At 50.3% G+C, this 16,026-nt stretch overlaps 1 protein-coding gene across 2 annotated transcripts in view; it reads left to right on the top strand.

Moving 5' to 3' along the window:
- Positions 1-16,026, top strand: part of LOC138516952 (uncharacterized) — a 73,813-nt gene that overhangs the window by 9,130 nt on the left and 48,657 nt on the right. For both annotated transcript variants that reach the window (XR_011282332.1, XM_069632431.1), the window contains exons 2-4: positions 3,431-3,754; positions 10,782-11,039; positions 14,021-14,140. Coding sequence is in view for 1 of the 2 variants with exons in the window: in XM_069632431.1 (XP_069488532.1) it covers positions 3,431-3,754; positions 10,782-11,039; positions 14,021-14,140 (702 nt within the window). In the remaining variant the exon portion in view is untranslated. The remainder of the gene's footprint in view (positions 1-3,430; positions 3,755-10,781; positions 11,040-14,020; positions 14,141-16,026) is intronic.

Raw genomic sequence — 16,026 nt, 5'->3', positions numbered from 1 at the left:
TGGCCACCGGCTTTCTTCTCTCATCATTGCATGCTGGGGATAGCCGGGCTTGCTTCACTCAATATCCAGGCCACTGGCTTTCTTCTCTCATCATTGCATGCTGGGGATAGCTGGGCTTGCTTCACTCCCGACCCTGGCCACTGGCTTTCTTCTCTCATCATTGCATGCTGGGGATAGCCAGGCTTGCTTCACTCCAGACCCTGGCCACTGGCTTTCTTCTCGGATCATTGCATGCTGGGGATAGCCGGGCCTGCTTCACTCCAGACCCTGGCCACTGGCTTTCTTCTCGGATCATTGCATGCTGGGGATAGCCGGGCTTGCTTCACCCCCGACCCTGGCCACCGGCTTTCTTCTCTCATCATTGCATGCTGGGGATAGCCGGGCTTGCTTCACTCAATATCCAGGCCACTGTCTTTCTTCTCTCATCATTGCATGCTGGGGATAGCCGGGCTTGCTTCACTCCAGACCCTGGCCACTTGCTTTCTTCTCTCATCATTGCATGCTGGGGATAGCCGGGCTTGCTTCACTCCAGACCCTGGCCACTGGCTTTCTTCTCGGATCATTGCATGCTGGGGATAGCCAGGCTTGCTTCACTCCAGACCCTGGCCACTGGCTTTCTTCTCAGATCATTGCATGCTGGGGATAGCCGGGCTTGCTTCACCCCCGACCCTGGCCACCGGCTTTCTTCTCTCATCATTGCATGCTGGGGATAGCCAGGCTTGCTGCACTCCAGACCCTGGCCACCGGCTTTCTTCTCCCATCATTGCATGCTGGGGATAGCCGGGCTTGCTTCACCCCGACCCTGGCCACCGGCTTTCTTCTCTCATCATTGCATGCTGGGGATAGCTGGGCTTGCTGCACTCCAGACCCTGGCCACTGGCTTTCTTCTTGGATCATTGGATGCTGGGGATAGCCGGGCTTGCTTCACCCCCGACCCTGGCCACCGGCTTTCTTCTCTCATCATTGCATGCTGGGGATAGCCAGGTTTGCTGCACTCCAGACCCTGGCCACTGGCTTTCTTCTCGGATCATTGCATGCTGGGGATAGCCGGGCTTGCTGCACTCCAGACCCTGCCCACTGGCTTTCTTCTCTCATCATTGCATGCTGGGGCTGCCCCTCCTGCAATGCTGTCTGCAGTTTATCACCAGTGGAGTAATTTACTGAAAATGTTGGGGGTGGGGTGGGACATGACATTTAAATGAAAGGGTCCACTGCCAAATTAGTGGGACAAAATGGTGTGCCACTACAGTTGAGAGGGGGGACAACAAACACCAAAACCCCCTAAAAGTATGCCCATGGTTATCATCCACTGGTAGCGAGGCCCCACCTACCTTCTGCCTTCACAACAGCCCCATGGGGAGGTAGGGGATCCGCCCCCTGTCCTCCGGGTCCCCTTAGGGTTTGAACGCAGACTTATCATCCTTCAGAATAAATGTATCTACACCTCATCAGAGCACTCAAACAGTTCTAAATACCTTATTTTTATTTTTGTTTAAAGTGCAGACCTAGCTTGAGGGCAGCCGAGCGCTGTACAAAGTGTGGGTATCCAGCGTTTGGTTTGTCATCTTTTAACAGTAATGGCACTAATTTCAGTAACGGCAGTAATTTCTCTTTTTAATTAATCAGTCACATCCGCCTTGTGGGACCGCAGGATTAAAAGTACTGCTCTAACAGTGCCCAGATTTCCCTGCATCTAATTACTCCACATTTCACGGAGCTGAAATAAAATCCACTCCCCATCACCCGCCTCTCCTTAAAGCCCATCCTATTGTAAGTTCCCTCTTCACTGTCCCCATCACCTCTCACTATCTCTGTCAAGCCAAGACCTTCCTGGACCTCTTTACCCTGATAACCGGCCAATATGTATCCACCTGCTTTCGCAGGTTCGTAAATAATTTTAACAGTAATCCCTCATAGTTTGATACATGGGAAGGTTTATGTTATAGGTTTGGTGCTACTCTTCAACAAGAAGAACAAATCTTTGAGGTTATTTGAATAAGGCCTGTGTAATATAGGGATGTGAGCCAACTTAAACCTACAAAAGACGGGTTAAAATGGATCCGTATCATAATCCAGGTGAGGGGACGTTAAACCTTTTAAATGCTGTTTTTTGTGAGTTAGTGAATACTCCCGTTAATCAACAGTGCAAGGCTCAACTAAACCGTTTTATTGTACTTTTAAAATGAAGTGAAATAAATGTGTTTTTTAATGATTTTTCCTAGTGTATTAATATTGTCTGTCATGCTAGTACGGCTGCACCATTCCTCATTTACAGTCCTGCAATGGGTGCCCCTGTCTTACCATCCCCCTTCACCTGGAGGTGACAAAACTCCATGCTATTTACAAATTATAGGTGTATGTAAGGATAAAATGTAAGCCCTAAATTAAACCACTCACCACCCCTAACTTATCTCAAAAACCTCGGGGTCATCTTCAACTCCACTCTCTCCTTCACCCCTCACATCGTGGACCTTGCCAAGAAGGGCCACTTCCGTCTCCACCTCCTTAGAGACATTCTCTCTTTCCTCACTTTCCCCCTAGAGGCTCAACGTCCTCGGAGCTCTGGTCCTCTCTAGGCTGGACTACTGACACAGCCTCTTTATATCTCCCCCTTTCCTCCCTACACCCCTTCAACTAATCCAGAATAGGGCTGCAAGACTTATCCTGGCCTGAAGCCCTGGGACCGTAGCTCTCCAGCCCTGAAATCTCTCCACTGGCTCCCGGTGGCAGCGAGGATCAAATTCAAGACCCTCTGCAGCATCCACTCGGCTTTTTGGGGCCTGGGACCACGCTATCTCCAACCTTCCTTTCGTAAATACTTCCCTGCTAACTCAAACTCTCTGCTTGTCAATACGCTTCTCCAAACAGAGAGTGGAGGGCAGGTCTCTCTCCTCGGCTGTTGCCTCTCTTTGGAACAGCCTCCCTACCCCTCTCAGACTTGAGCCGGTCCTTCTTAAGTTCCGGAAACTTCTAAAAACTCTCTGCTTTTCTCCACCTCTTTCCCTTCCCTGCTAATCACCCCACTGCAGCTGAGACTGGCGGCCTGGTCCTTCATGAATCTCACAGGTTACCAAGCCCTTTACCCAGTCGACACCTGCACTGCCCTTGCCGGCCCACTGCCCGGCGGCTGCGCATCCCACCCGTGGGATCCTCCGACCTAGTACTTAGCGAGTGGCCTCCTCCCATGGCTCCCCTTGGCAGTTCCCTCCCTGGCTCCCACCAGCACATATCCTTACCCTGCACCCTCCCCCACCCTTCCACCCTTCCCTATCTCCCACACATCTCTTCACTGCACTTGAATGTCTGAATATCACAAGGCCTAGTAGCAAGGCTACCTTCTAATGAAAGCAGGCTTCCAATAGTATGAACAATTTGCACCTCGAAACTCAACAACATATTCTTCTGAATTCTTCCCCGCCCCCACCCCCAGATGCTGCAGAGAAGCCTGTCTTGGAGCAGCAGGTCTATGCTGAACGTGGATTGCAAACCCTTATCCCAGGGGTGGAGATGGCGTTGGAAGGGCACGGGTATCTGGAGTGGAACATGGTGAAGATGGGACATACGCAACGCCAGAGCATCCTGTCTTACCATTATGGCAGCGCAGAGGCGGAAATACAGCACCAGTATGAGAGGCGAGTCCGCTTCTTCAAGAACGCCTCGATTGTGCTGCACAACGCCACCCATGAGGACAGCGGCCTGTACATTCTGCAACTGAAATTAAAGGATGAGAAACGCGTCAGAGTAACTGTTCTTGGTAAGTAGGGTGGTTTACTGGCATCGCATGCGTTCATGGGGTCTTTCTGCTCAGTGTTCATGATTGGCCATGACATCACTTGGGGCATGAATCCTAGAAGGGCTCGAACTAACATTATATGGAGCCCAAAAGGGAACCGAACTAGCCACGTCTCTTGTGAAACCTAAAATGATGTGCCCTTTTGGAAACACCTGGCTGGGATGACAATATGCACCTCCATTTGGTCCTGGCTTCACTGAACACAGTAACCTCAGTCCTGAACCACCCCGTAGATCACCCTCGCCTGCTTTCACCAGCTCCGTCCCCAGTGTAAAGCTTTAACACCCACCAATCTATCCTAGGTGATCATCCTTCTTAAATGGGGAGCAGGGTCTCTGATGGTCCCACTTGAGGCGCCCACTACACCACTTGGTCCATTGGCCGCTGCCAATCTTCTCTTGTGCTGTGCACTAGGAACTAGTGCAGCGCCCCCTCAGTCCCCTTCCGAATAAACCACAGACACCTCTGGCTAAAGTGTCAATGATTTCAAATTTTATGGCAAGAAAAAGGAAATCTTGCAGCTGAACTCTGCGAATTGTAGCCGAATTCAGGATAAAAGAAGAAAATACCATTAGGGAATGTCATTGCTGATGCCTTATGTGTTAGGCATTTTGCGTATTATTATATTTATCAAGAACACTTTATTGTTGCAATTTCACTACCGCTATAAAGTCAATAGGCGGATCAAATGCTCCCTTTTGTGGATGAGGCTGGCCTTGGGACACCTTGCCGCCACTTGTAATCGGGAGAAGTTGCCACCAGACAGCTTGGCAGTAGCTGCAAATGATTTTGGCGGTAAGGAGCCTCTCAATGGAACCTGATGTCCAGCCACTCGTCCGTGAAGGGACCCTACCGTCATTACTGCTGGAGTGCCTGTTCTCCAGCATTGGATCTTTCAAAGATTCACATACTGTAAATACTCCCCCGTCATCAGGGTGACGACAGGGAATATTCACAGCATGTGAATCCATGAAAGATACCAACGCTGGAGAAATGGAGTTACAGGTAAGAAACTACTCCCATCTGGCCAGTGAGGAAAAGTGACATGGTTGACATTTGTACCGTGGGTATTGTGGTGCAGTATTGCAAAATAGAAAACTAGCTTTGGTTTACAAATAACTTTGGACCTCATCCTTCCTTGTTTTAATGTAAATCACTTTGCATAAAAAAAGATCTTTTGAACTATATGAAAGCATTGAGTATTGTGCAGGCAATAGTTAGCAAACCCGTTTTAGAATCTGAGCCGGAAACACTGGACTTGTTCAGTGTGACCGACATCTTGGGTTCCTGAACCTCCAAAGGTTTTCCAATGTTCTGCCACCAAGAAGAACTAATGCTTGCATGAAACCTCTGTCTTTTCATTTTCACTTATTGACATGTCCTAGTTCAAAGCGTTACAGCAAACTCGAGGCACAAGCGTGTTTGGCTGAAGATCTGATAAGCCTTTCGAAGTAATACACCTCAATTTAAGCCTTCATAATATTTTCCCAGAGTCTGGCAAGGAAGTTTAGATAAACGGCATCCTTTTCATGAAGAAACAATATGCCCTTTACGTTCTTGCTGATATCTGGCATGTTGCAGTTGTCACCTAGTATTATGGCAACCTCGAGGAAAACCGATTTTGAGATCCTTGTCAGTCAGGTACCACACATTAGAGTTTTCTCTCAGTTTTTGAAATTTCTATAAGGATATCTGGTTCTAGGGTTGTTTTACAGCCTACATTTTGCACCTTGATAGCATGGTTAAACCCAATCGTCTTCATAGAGCCAAGAATTAAGACTTTCCTGTAAGATTCTTAAATGCTTGGCCAAAATAGCAAGCTCTATTGTGTGGTGAAGAATGTTTTTGTTTTTAAGGCCTGCTTCATCGTTTGCAAGATACACCAATGCTTTACCGGAGTTCCCCTTTCAGCAATTAGATTTTTCTGTTAATTGCCACAGAATAAGATCAGTTCTGGTCAATTTGAACAGCATTTCTTTTGAAGAAAAGTGACCAGCGAATTGCATGTTTGCTTGTGTCGAATTACACTGCTTGCTGGTTCAGTGTACCAACCTTCTTGTGATCGCTTCTCATTTAATCAAAGGCACTATTTTGAGTCCGCGCAGTGCTTACCATGGCTACACTTCAGAAGACCTGGAGAGTAGGGCATGCTTCCATAAAAACCGAAACATGACTTCTCCATAGGCATGTGAGGAAAAACACCACACTTTTTTTTTTTTCAATTTTTTTTTTTTTTTTACCAAGGCAGACTTTTCTATCCTCCCCTGCCCACACCCTACATCCCTGTCCTTTACATTCTGCTCAGCAGCAGAATGCCACTAGTGGGTGTCTGCTTCTGAATCACCCACCATACCAAAAATAATGCTCTTTAAAATGGAGCTGTGAAGGTTGACCCGAGGTAAGAGAACTTTTCTTTACTCCTTTAGACACTTGATAAGTTGTATACTGCACCTTCACTGCAGCCAACCATGGCACGATCTATATCTCCTGTCCAACGGCTTCACTATCTCCTATCCTTCTCCTATCACTAAATCTGACCGGAAGAAACTTACGAAGGACACTCTGGCCTCCAATACAGGCCTTCCTATTGCAGACATCCTCTTCTTCGTAACGCACCTGACCTATGGACTCGCTACATGGTCGGCTTTCTCTCTGCTTTCGTCTCTTCTCCCATTAATAGTGGCACTCACTGGGAGGTCCTCCTTGACCTCTTCGTCATTTCCAGAGTCATCATTGATGTCTATTTTAACAGAACCATCATGGTTAAGGGTCCTCAACCCAACCTTCTTCTCTTCACAGGGTTCTTCCTCGCTAATCTTACCTCCCCCTCTGGCTCCCTTGCCTTCTGTGCCTTCCTCCTCTGCACAGGCTCTCTTGCCTTCTGTGCCTTCCTCCTCTGCATAGGCTCCCTTGCCTTCTGCGCTTTCTTCCTCCTCTGCACAGGCTCCCTTGCCTTCTGCGCCTTCTTCCCCCTCTGCACAGGCTACCTTGCCTTCTGTGCCTTCCTCCTCTGCACAGGCTCTCTTGCCTTCTGTGCCTTCCTCCTCTGCATAGGCTCCCTTGCCTTCTGCACTTTCTTCCTCCTCTGCACAGGCTCCCTTGCCTTCTGCGCCTTCTTCCTCCTCTGCACAGGCTCCCTTGCCTTCTACGCCTTCTTCCTCCTCTGCACAGGCTCCCTTGCCTTCTACGCCTTCTTCCTCCTCTGCACATGGTCCCTTGCCTTCTGTGCTTCCCTCCTCTGCACAGGCTTCCTTGCCTTCTGTGCCTTCCCCCTCTGCACAGGCTACCTTGCCTTCTGCACCTTCTTCCTCCTCTGCACAGGCTACCTTGCCTTCTGCACCTTCTTCCTCCTCTGCACAGGCTACCTTGCCTTCTGCACCTTCTTCCTCCTCTGCACAGGCTACCTTGCCTTCTGCACCTTCTTCCTCCTCTGCACAGGCTACCTTGCCTTCTGTGCCTTCCGCCTCTGCACAGGCTCCCTTGCCTTCTGCGCCTTCCTCCTCCACTGTACAGGTGGCCTTGCCTTACTTTACTGTCCTGGCTCCCTTGTCGGCCTTGGAACCTTCGCCACCCTCCACTGTCCCTCTGGCCCTCTTGCCCCCCTCTGGTGAGACCACTGTTCCCTGTGCCCCCCCCTAAGGAAGACCCTCAAAGATGGCAAGCTGCTCCACATTGCCACTCTCAACACTCGTGGGCCACACCTTGGATGCTCTCATCTCCACTGACATCCCTCTCTCTATCCGTCACACCTCCCTTTCTTGGATTGACCACTCCCTTCTCTCTATACACCTTAAGCTCTCCTCTCATCTTGCAGTAATACATCCGGCACAGCCATGGGCTTCAATGCTACCAGACCCATGAAAAAAAGTGACAGTGGCTGCATTTGCCTCCTCCTACTCTCCTCCACCTACTCCCTCGGCTAACTTCCACCCTGACGCAACCCTCACTAACCTCGATCGCTCTATCTCCAAAACCCTTTACACTCTTACCCCTATCATGAGGGTCCGACTGAATCCTTACAAAAAGTGGTGCTCTTGGTACAACCTGGCTGCCCTTAAGCGCAAATGTAGGGAAGCTGAGTGGAAATGGAATGCGTTGGCCGAACCATCTGATAAACTGGCCAGCCGCCTCCTTGAAAAGCATTATCGACTCTGCATCCACACCAAGAAAAGAGTCTTTATGCAAGCCTGCATCTCCGCGGATCAAACAAGGTCAAACTCTACAGTTGCATCTTTGTCTATCACACCCACCTAGGACCTTTGCTCTGGCCTGGCTGCACACTTTACTACAAAAACCCTAGACGTCCTTGCCACCATCTCTTCCACACCACAGCATTCACAGACACCAGTCTCCCTTGCCCCCCATCCCCACCCTCTCTTCTCTTTCACCTGTCACACCGGATGAGGTTACCAGACAGGTTCCGATCTATGACGGCTTCATCCAAACAGGTGGACCGCTGCCCCTCAAAATACCATTAAGGACAACATTGACTCACTCGCCCCAGCCTTGGCTAATCTCTGCAATCTTTCCTTTTCCACTGGAGTTTCCCCAACTTCTCTTAAGCACTCCCTTGTGCGCCCTTTGCTCAAAAAACCATCTGCCGACACCCTTTCTGGCAAACTACCGCCTTATCTCCATCACTCCCTTCCTGGGAAAACTCCTGGAGAAACATTGCTTGTCTCCATGACCATCATTCTGGCTTTAGAGCATCCAGAGGCAAGGAAACGGCTCTTCTGAACACTCCTGAAGACCTGCTCTAAAATCTTGACAATATCTTCATATCTCTCCTTGACCTCTCCTCTGCTTTCGACACAATTAACCATAACATCCTGATCGCACATCTCCACGACACCCTGGGAATCACAGGTTAGGCTCTGACGTCGTTAACCTCCTTCCTCTCTGACAGCCCTTCCAAGGTGGAACTCAGTGTCTTTCACTCAACTATCTCTCTCTCAACCTGTGGCGTTCCCCAGGGATCTAACCTATCCCCCCCGGTTCTTGAACGTCTAAATGGCTGCCCTGGCATGCGTGATTGCTACCTTCGCATCTAACTTTCAGTGCTAGGCGGATGACATGCAACTATCTTTCAGGCTACCCTCGGCCGCCTCCTCCTTTTCGCTCATATCTGACTGTCAGCTATTCAGTCATGGTGTGCTGCAAACGACATCTGCCTCAACACCACTAAGACTGAGATCATTTGCACTAGGACCCCTGCTCCTTTCTTTCCTACTTTCACTCTGGCTGGTCTCAGTTGGACCTGCACCTACACCCACCTGCGAAGCAAGAAACCTTGGGGCATCTATGATTCCACTCTCTCCTTCTCCTCTTACATATCAGACATCACAAAAAAATCCAACTATCAACTACACCTCCTCAGGGGTATTCTACCCTTTCTCACTTTCCCCCAGAGGGTCGCTGTCACCAGAGCCCTGGTTCTCTCCAGGCTGGACTATTGCAGTGGCCTCTTCCTCAACCTTCTCCTGCCCTGCCCCCTTTGCAACTCATCCAGAGCAAAACCACAAGACGTATTCTGAGCCTCGAGCCTAGGGGCACATCTCTCCGGTGCTGGCTCCCCGTGGCTGCAAGTATCAAATTAAAGACCCTTTGCATTGTCCACAAGGATTTCCTGGGACTGGGACCAACCTACCTGCAACAATGCCTACCTAAATATTGTCCCTCACGAGCCCTCAGCTCATCTACCTCCAACCTTCTGCGAGTGAGCCGTTTCTTTAAGCAGAGATTGGGTGGGAGATCCTTATCCTCAGCAGGTGCCTCCATCTTGAACAGCCTTTCTGCCGCCCTACCTCTTGAACCGTATCTCCTGAAATGCTGGGAACTCCTCAAGACCACCTTCTTCTCCTCCTCCTTCTCTCACCCTCTACCCTGCCAACCAAGTTCTCTCTCCTTTCCCTCTCTCACTCCTATTCCTTAAAGCATGCTGACTGGCTACCTGGTGTACCTCGGAGACTCGCTGATCCCCGGCACCCCCGCCAGTTCTCTCGCACTTGCCTCAGTGCCCTACACCCCAGCCACACTCAACGCACGGAGACACTGAGTGGCCCCCTCTGCACGTACCCTAGTCTCAACCTCAGAGTTTCATGGGCTCTTGGCTGTTGGTTTTTCCCCCGTGTTCCTACCCTCCCTGAGTGCTTTGAAACACTTGCCTGTGTAGAGGCGTTATATAAATAAACAATAAAATATACAGCTAACCCTCCCACCCTATACAGTTTCAACTCTCAGTCCCAAACCAGGAAATCTCTGTTTGTATCCGATTGCCAGTGGAAGTGTCTGAATTGGTCTTGAGAACCTGCTGTGCTTCAAGGGGCGGCTTGCAATACTCCTTAATCCTGTTTACTGGGTTTGGGATAGAGTTAAAGAGGGCGTATTGCCTCATCCCTCCTGGGAGGCGCGGGGTGGTGATTTGAACCATGGTGGACAGGCTGTATGTATGGGGACACGCTACTGGATACTGGGGAGGTTGGATTCTGCAGTTCCCAATGCCGTGCCGTTGGGCAGCGTCCAGCCAAATTGATGGTCCTGCTCCTCGTGTGTTACATTGGCCGTCCAGTTCAGACCTGACATAGTTATGATGTATGTATAAAAATGAGTTGGAAAATACCCTGTTTTTGCAATTTCTGTTTTTTGTCTTTTCAGAAATAAAAATATTGTGGAAGAACTATTTATTTGCTTCTCACCTCACAACCCCGACCGCCCGTCCAAGCTAACCTTTGTGGTGTGGTTTGCTCGCTGCAATATGGGACCTTATTTCCAGGGCTGCTTTAGGTTCCCAGTCTAGCTGTACTTTGATTGGAGCACTTTAACCTGCTCCCTATTCCTGCAACTGCTCACGTGGTTAACAAGAGTAGGAGCAGACCTGATTTTGGGGGTTTTGCCTCTCCTCTGCCCTAAATATACATACGCCACATGAGAATTGAAGAGGCATTTTAGGGTAGATTGTTGAATGTGTCTTTTTCTTCCACAATCTTAGATCCTATATCTAAAATTGATGCACAGAAAACCGTATCCAGTCTTGATTGCAGCCTCCGGATGACGTGTGAAGCTTCCGGCGACGTCTCTAACATCACCTGGTTGATCAATGGCGTTGAAGTGACCCAGAATTTCACCCATGTGGGTAACTGCTCTGTACTAGAGATCTCTGCAGACTCCCAGGGCACCTACACCTGCGTGGCTAGTAACCCAATAAGCAAACGTGAAAGTCAGTTCACTGTTGCACATGATGGCTACGGTGAGTTATTTCTTATTTTTGAGTTGTTAGAAACATGTTTTTCTGTAGGTACTACATGTTTTCATATGTGTGATCAAGCCCTTTGGCAACAAAAGTGGTCTTCCAACTCGCTGCTGATGAGGGAGTTGCTTTTGCCCGTTTTTTTTATTTAATCATAAGATGTCCCTCATTGTATATTGACCAATGTGAGGGATCTTCGCTTCCATGCACGAACTTAAGGAATGTGAAAACGTTACCTGCCGGGCAGAGGAGTCCGAAATACAGGTACTTGGAAGCTCGTGAGCCGGGGTGGGTACCTTTTAATTCCCAGCATGCACCGGATCCCTGTCATGCGTAGATGTAGTCGTCCCTGATCTCAGAAGCTTGAAGTCCAAGCACATGAATGACGTATAATTGCATATTGTGGCCGCAGCTTGGTTGCCCGTGGTGTAGGAAAGGCATGCAAGCATCAGTCTGCTTTTGGGACCCATGTCTCCTGTGCTTCACGTCAGCACACGGACCTCCTCAAATATAGCTTGAGATCTTTTGGGGCGTAATAGAACCGTATATAATGCAAGCTTGTGCTTTTGGGGGTTCTTCAGGTACTCTGGCCTATGAGATGGGTGGAAACAATGTGTTTAGGGCAGGAATGTGAATCGGGTGGCCTGGGTAAAGGAGCTGATTTTGCAGAGCTCATGGGAGGCGGGGGGAGCCCACAGGTGGATGGGGTGGAAGTGTTGGGGTGGATCGGATCGATGGGGTGGAAGCGTTGGGGTGGGGTCAGATGATGGGGTGGATGTGTTGGGGTGGATCAGATGAGTGGGGTGGATGTGTTGGTGTGGATCAGATGGCTGGGTTGGAAGCATTGGGGTAGATCAGATGGATGTGGGCAGACGCGTTGGGGTGGATCAGATGGAAGGCGGTGGAAGCGTTGGGGTGGATCAGATGGATGGGGGTGGATCAGATGGAAGGCGGTGGAAGCGTTGGGGTGGATCAGATGGAAGGCGGTGGAAGCGTTGGGGTGGATCAGATGGAAGGCGGTGGAAGCGTTGGGGTGGATCAGATGGAAGGCGGTGGAAGCGTTGGGGTGGATCAGATGGATGTGGGTAGAAGCGTTGGGGTGGATCAGATGGATGTGGGTGGAAGCGTTGGGATGGATCAGATGGATGGGGTGGATGTGTTGGGGTGGATTAGATGGATGGGGGTGGAAGCGTTGGGATGGATCAGATGGATGTGGGTGGAAGCGTTGGGGTGGATCAGATGGATGGCGGTGGAAGCGTTGGGGTGGATCAGATGGCTGGGTTGGAAGCATTGGGGTAGATCAGATGGATGTGGGCAGACGCGTTGGGGTGGATCAGATGGATGTGGGCAGACGCGTTGGGGTGGATCAGATGGATGGGGGTGGATCAGATGGAAGGCGGTGGAAGCGTTGGGGTGGATCAGATGGATGGGGGTGGATCAGATGGAAGGCGGTGGAAGCGTTGGGGTGGATCAGATGGAAGGCGGTGGAAGCGTTGGGGTGGATCAGATGGAAGGCGGTGGAAGCGTTGGGGTGGATCAGATGGAAGGCGGTGGAAGCGTTGGGGTGGATCAGATGGATGTGGGTGGAAGCGTTGGGGTGGATCAGATGGATGTGGGTGGAAGCATTGGGATGGATCAGATGGATGGGGTGGAAGCGTTTGGATGGGGTGGATGTGTTGGGGTGGATTAGATGGATGGGGGTGGAAGCGTTGGGATGGATCAGATGGATGTGGGTGGAAGCGTTTGGATGGGGTGGATGTGTTGGGGTGAAGCATTTGGGTGGGGTGGAAGCGTTGGGGTGGATCAGATGGATGGGGTGGAAGCGTTGGTGTGGATCAGATGGATGGGGTGGAAGCGTTGGGATGGATCAGATGGATGGGGTGGAAGCGTTTGGGTGGATCAGATGGATGTGGGTGGAAGCGTTGGGGTGGATCAGATGGATGGGGGTGGAAGCATTTGGGTGGATCAGATGGATGGGGGTGGAAGTGTTGGGGTGGATCAGATGGATGGGGGTGGAAGCTTTTGGGTGGATCAGATGGATGTGGGTGGATGTGTTGGGGTGGATCAGATGGATGTGGGTGGAAGCGTTGGGATGGATCAGATGGATGGGGTGGAAGTGTTGGGGTGGATCAGATGGATGGGGGTGGAAGTGTTGGGGTGGATCAGATGGATGGGGGTGGAAGTGTTGGGGTGGATCAGATGGATGGGGGTGGAAGCATTTGGGTGGATCAGATGGATGTGGGTGGATGTGTTGGGGTGGATCAGATGGATGTGGGTGGAAGCGTTGGGATGGATCAGATGGATGGGGTGGAAGCATTTGGGTGGATCAGATGGATGGGGTGGAAGCGTTGGGATGGATCAGATGGATGGGGTGGAAGCATTGGGATGGATCAGATGGATGTGGGTGGATGTGTTGGGGTGGATCAGATGGATGTGGGTGGATGTGTTGGGATGGGTCAGATGGATGGGGTGGAAGCGTTGGGATGGATCAGATGGATGGGGTGGAAGCGTTTGGGTGGATCAGATGGATAGAAGATAACCAAGATCTCTAGCTGGTTAAAATGATCGCGGCATAAGTGAGCTGGGTCACTAGCAATTCAGGCCTCCCAGTCTGCCCATGTCCTTGAGTCCTGCCTCAAGGTGCTACACTGTCCCTACACCCTCTCCACTAATCTGAGAGTTTGTCTTTCATGTGAGACTTTGAGCGATAATGTCTAGTGCTGCTAGTAGCACTAGAGTCTAGACACACTGTTATGACCTGGAGAGAACAGGAGGGGACCTTTTAGTTTTCAGCATGCAGGTCCATTGAGCCTTACTGTTCTAATGCATCTCTGCTCTCTTTCCTATTGCCTACCCTCCAGCGACGAGAGCATGGTGCGTACCAATTCATCAGGGCAATGTTTGAAGCAGTGCAATTATGGCAGCATACACTTGGGAGGAAGGAGTTTCTTAGTAATCTTTGATCTTGTTTCTTTTCTCAGCCATCCTCTGTGTCGTGTGTTTCCTCATCGCTGCCTTGGTGTTCAGTCTCCCTCTTTCTATAAGCAAGTGCTGCTCCATGATGTGTCCGGGGAGCATAGAACGAAACTGTACTCCAATTGGTAAGTTCGTCTATATGTCGACACTCCAGCCAGATGTGTCTTCAATGTCTTAGGATCAATGTTATCCTGGCTCAATCTAAGCAAGGAATTCGGCATATTCCGAATGGATGGTGCCCAAAATGCCTTTTCTCTTCTTCCAAGCATTTGCATTAGAGCCCTGGACACATAGATCATACCAGTGTCCATTAAGCGGGCACACACCGAGTTTCTACAAATCAGACGTGACCGCAATCCTTTACAGTCCTCTTCCATTTCTAGGGATCTCGCTTCCTTGGTCTCACTTTGAAGGCCTGACCTAAGCGGCCTCATTACAAGTTGGCCACTGCGTTAAACATTGGCAGTAATTCCGTGACTGCTGCATTACCGCACTGCCCAACTATGAGTTTGGCAGATTCACCTCCAGCTAAAATCTGGAGGTAAATCCGCCACAAAACCAACAAAATCAGCAGCTGTAATTTTCGCCAAAGTCCCCTGTGGACTCTAATGAATGGGGACTAACACCGCCTATCACCGCCACCACTTTTAATCCAGCAGTAATACCACTGGACCAAGTGGCGGTAATAGTAATTCCATTTGGTGGGATCGCGGAGCAATATCCAACCTCTGCAGTAACCTTGGGCTACCTGCTGCCCGCATCATGAATCGCATGCGGAGGACCTTCCAGAAATATCCAACCTCTGCAGTAACCTTGGGCTACCTGCTGTCTGCATCATGAATCGAATGCGGAGGACCTTCCAGAAATATCCAACCTCTGCAGTAACCTTTGGCTACCTGCTGCCCGCATCATGAATCGCATGCGGAGGACCTTCCAGAAATATCCAACCTCTGCAGTAACCTTTGGCTACCTGCTGTCTGCATCATGAATCGCATGCGGAGGACCTTCCAGAAATATCCAACCTCTGCAGTAACCTGGGGCTACCTGCTGTCTGCATCATGAATCGCATGCGGAGGACCTTCCAGAAATATCCAACCTCTGCAGTAACCTTGGGCTACCTGCTGCCCGCATCATGAATCGCATGCGGAGGACCTTCCAGAAATATCCAACCTCTGCAGTAACCTTGGGCTACCTGCTGTCTGCATCATGAATCGCATGCGGAGGACCTTCCAGAAATATCCAACCTCTGCAGTAACCTTGGGCTACCTGCTGCCCGCATCATGAATCGCATGCGGAGGACCTTCCAGAAATATCCAACCTCTGCAGTAACCTGGGGCTACCTGCTGTCTGCATCATGAATCGCATGCGGAGGACCTTCCAGAAATATCCAACCTCTGCAGTAACCTTTGGCTACCTGCTGTCTGCATCATGAATCGCATGCGGAGGACCTTCCAGAAATATCCAACCTCTGCAGTAACCTTGGGCTACCTGCTGCCCGCATCATGAATCGCATGCGGAGGACCTTCCAGAAATATCCAACCTCTGCAGTAACCTTTGGCTACCTGCTGTCTGCATCATGAATCGCATGCGGAGGACCTTCCAGAAATATCCAAGCTCTGCAGTAACCTGGGGCTACCTGCTGTCTGCATCATGAATCGCATGCGGAGGACCTTCCAGAAATATACAACCTCTGCAGTAACCTTGGGCTACCTGCTGCCCGCATCATGAATCGCATGCGGAGGACCTTCCAGAAATATCCAACCTCTGCAGTAACCTTTGGCTACCTGCTGTCTGCATCATGAATCGCATGCGGAGGACCTTCCAGAAATATCCAACCTCTGCAGTAACCTGGGGCTACCTGCTGCCCGCATCATGAATCGCATGCGGAGGACCTTCCAGAAATATCCAACCTCTGCAGTAACCTTTGGCTACCTGCTGTCTGCATCATGAATCGCATGCGGAGGACCTTCCAGAAATATCCAACCTCTGCAGTAACCTTGGGCTACCTGCT

The sequence above is a fragment of the Ambystoma mexicanum genome, chromosome 6q, assembly GCF_040938575.1.
Source record: "Ambystoma mexicanum isolate Mex_15411 chromosome 6q, UKY_AmexF1_1, whole genome shotgun sequence".
Classification (NCBI taxonomy): Eukaryota; Metazoa; Chordata; class Amphibia; order Caudata; family Ambystomatidae; genus Ambystoma; species Ambystoma mexicanum.
The sequence above is the reverse complement of the archived record's forward strand: the minus strand, read 5'-3'. Positions and strand labels throughout refer to the sequence as shown.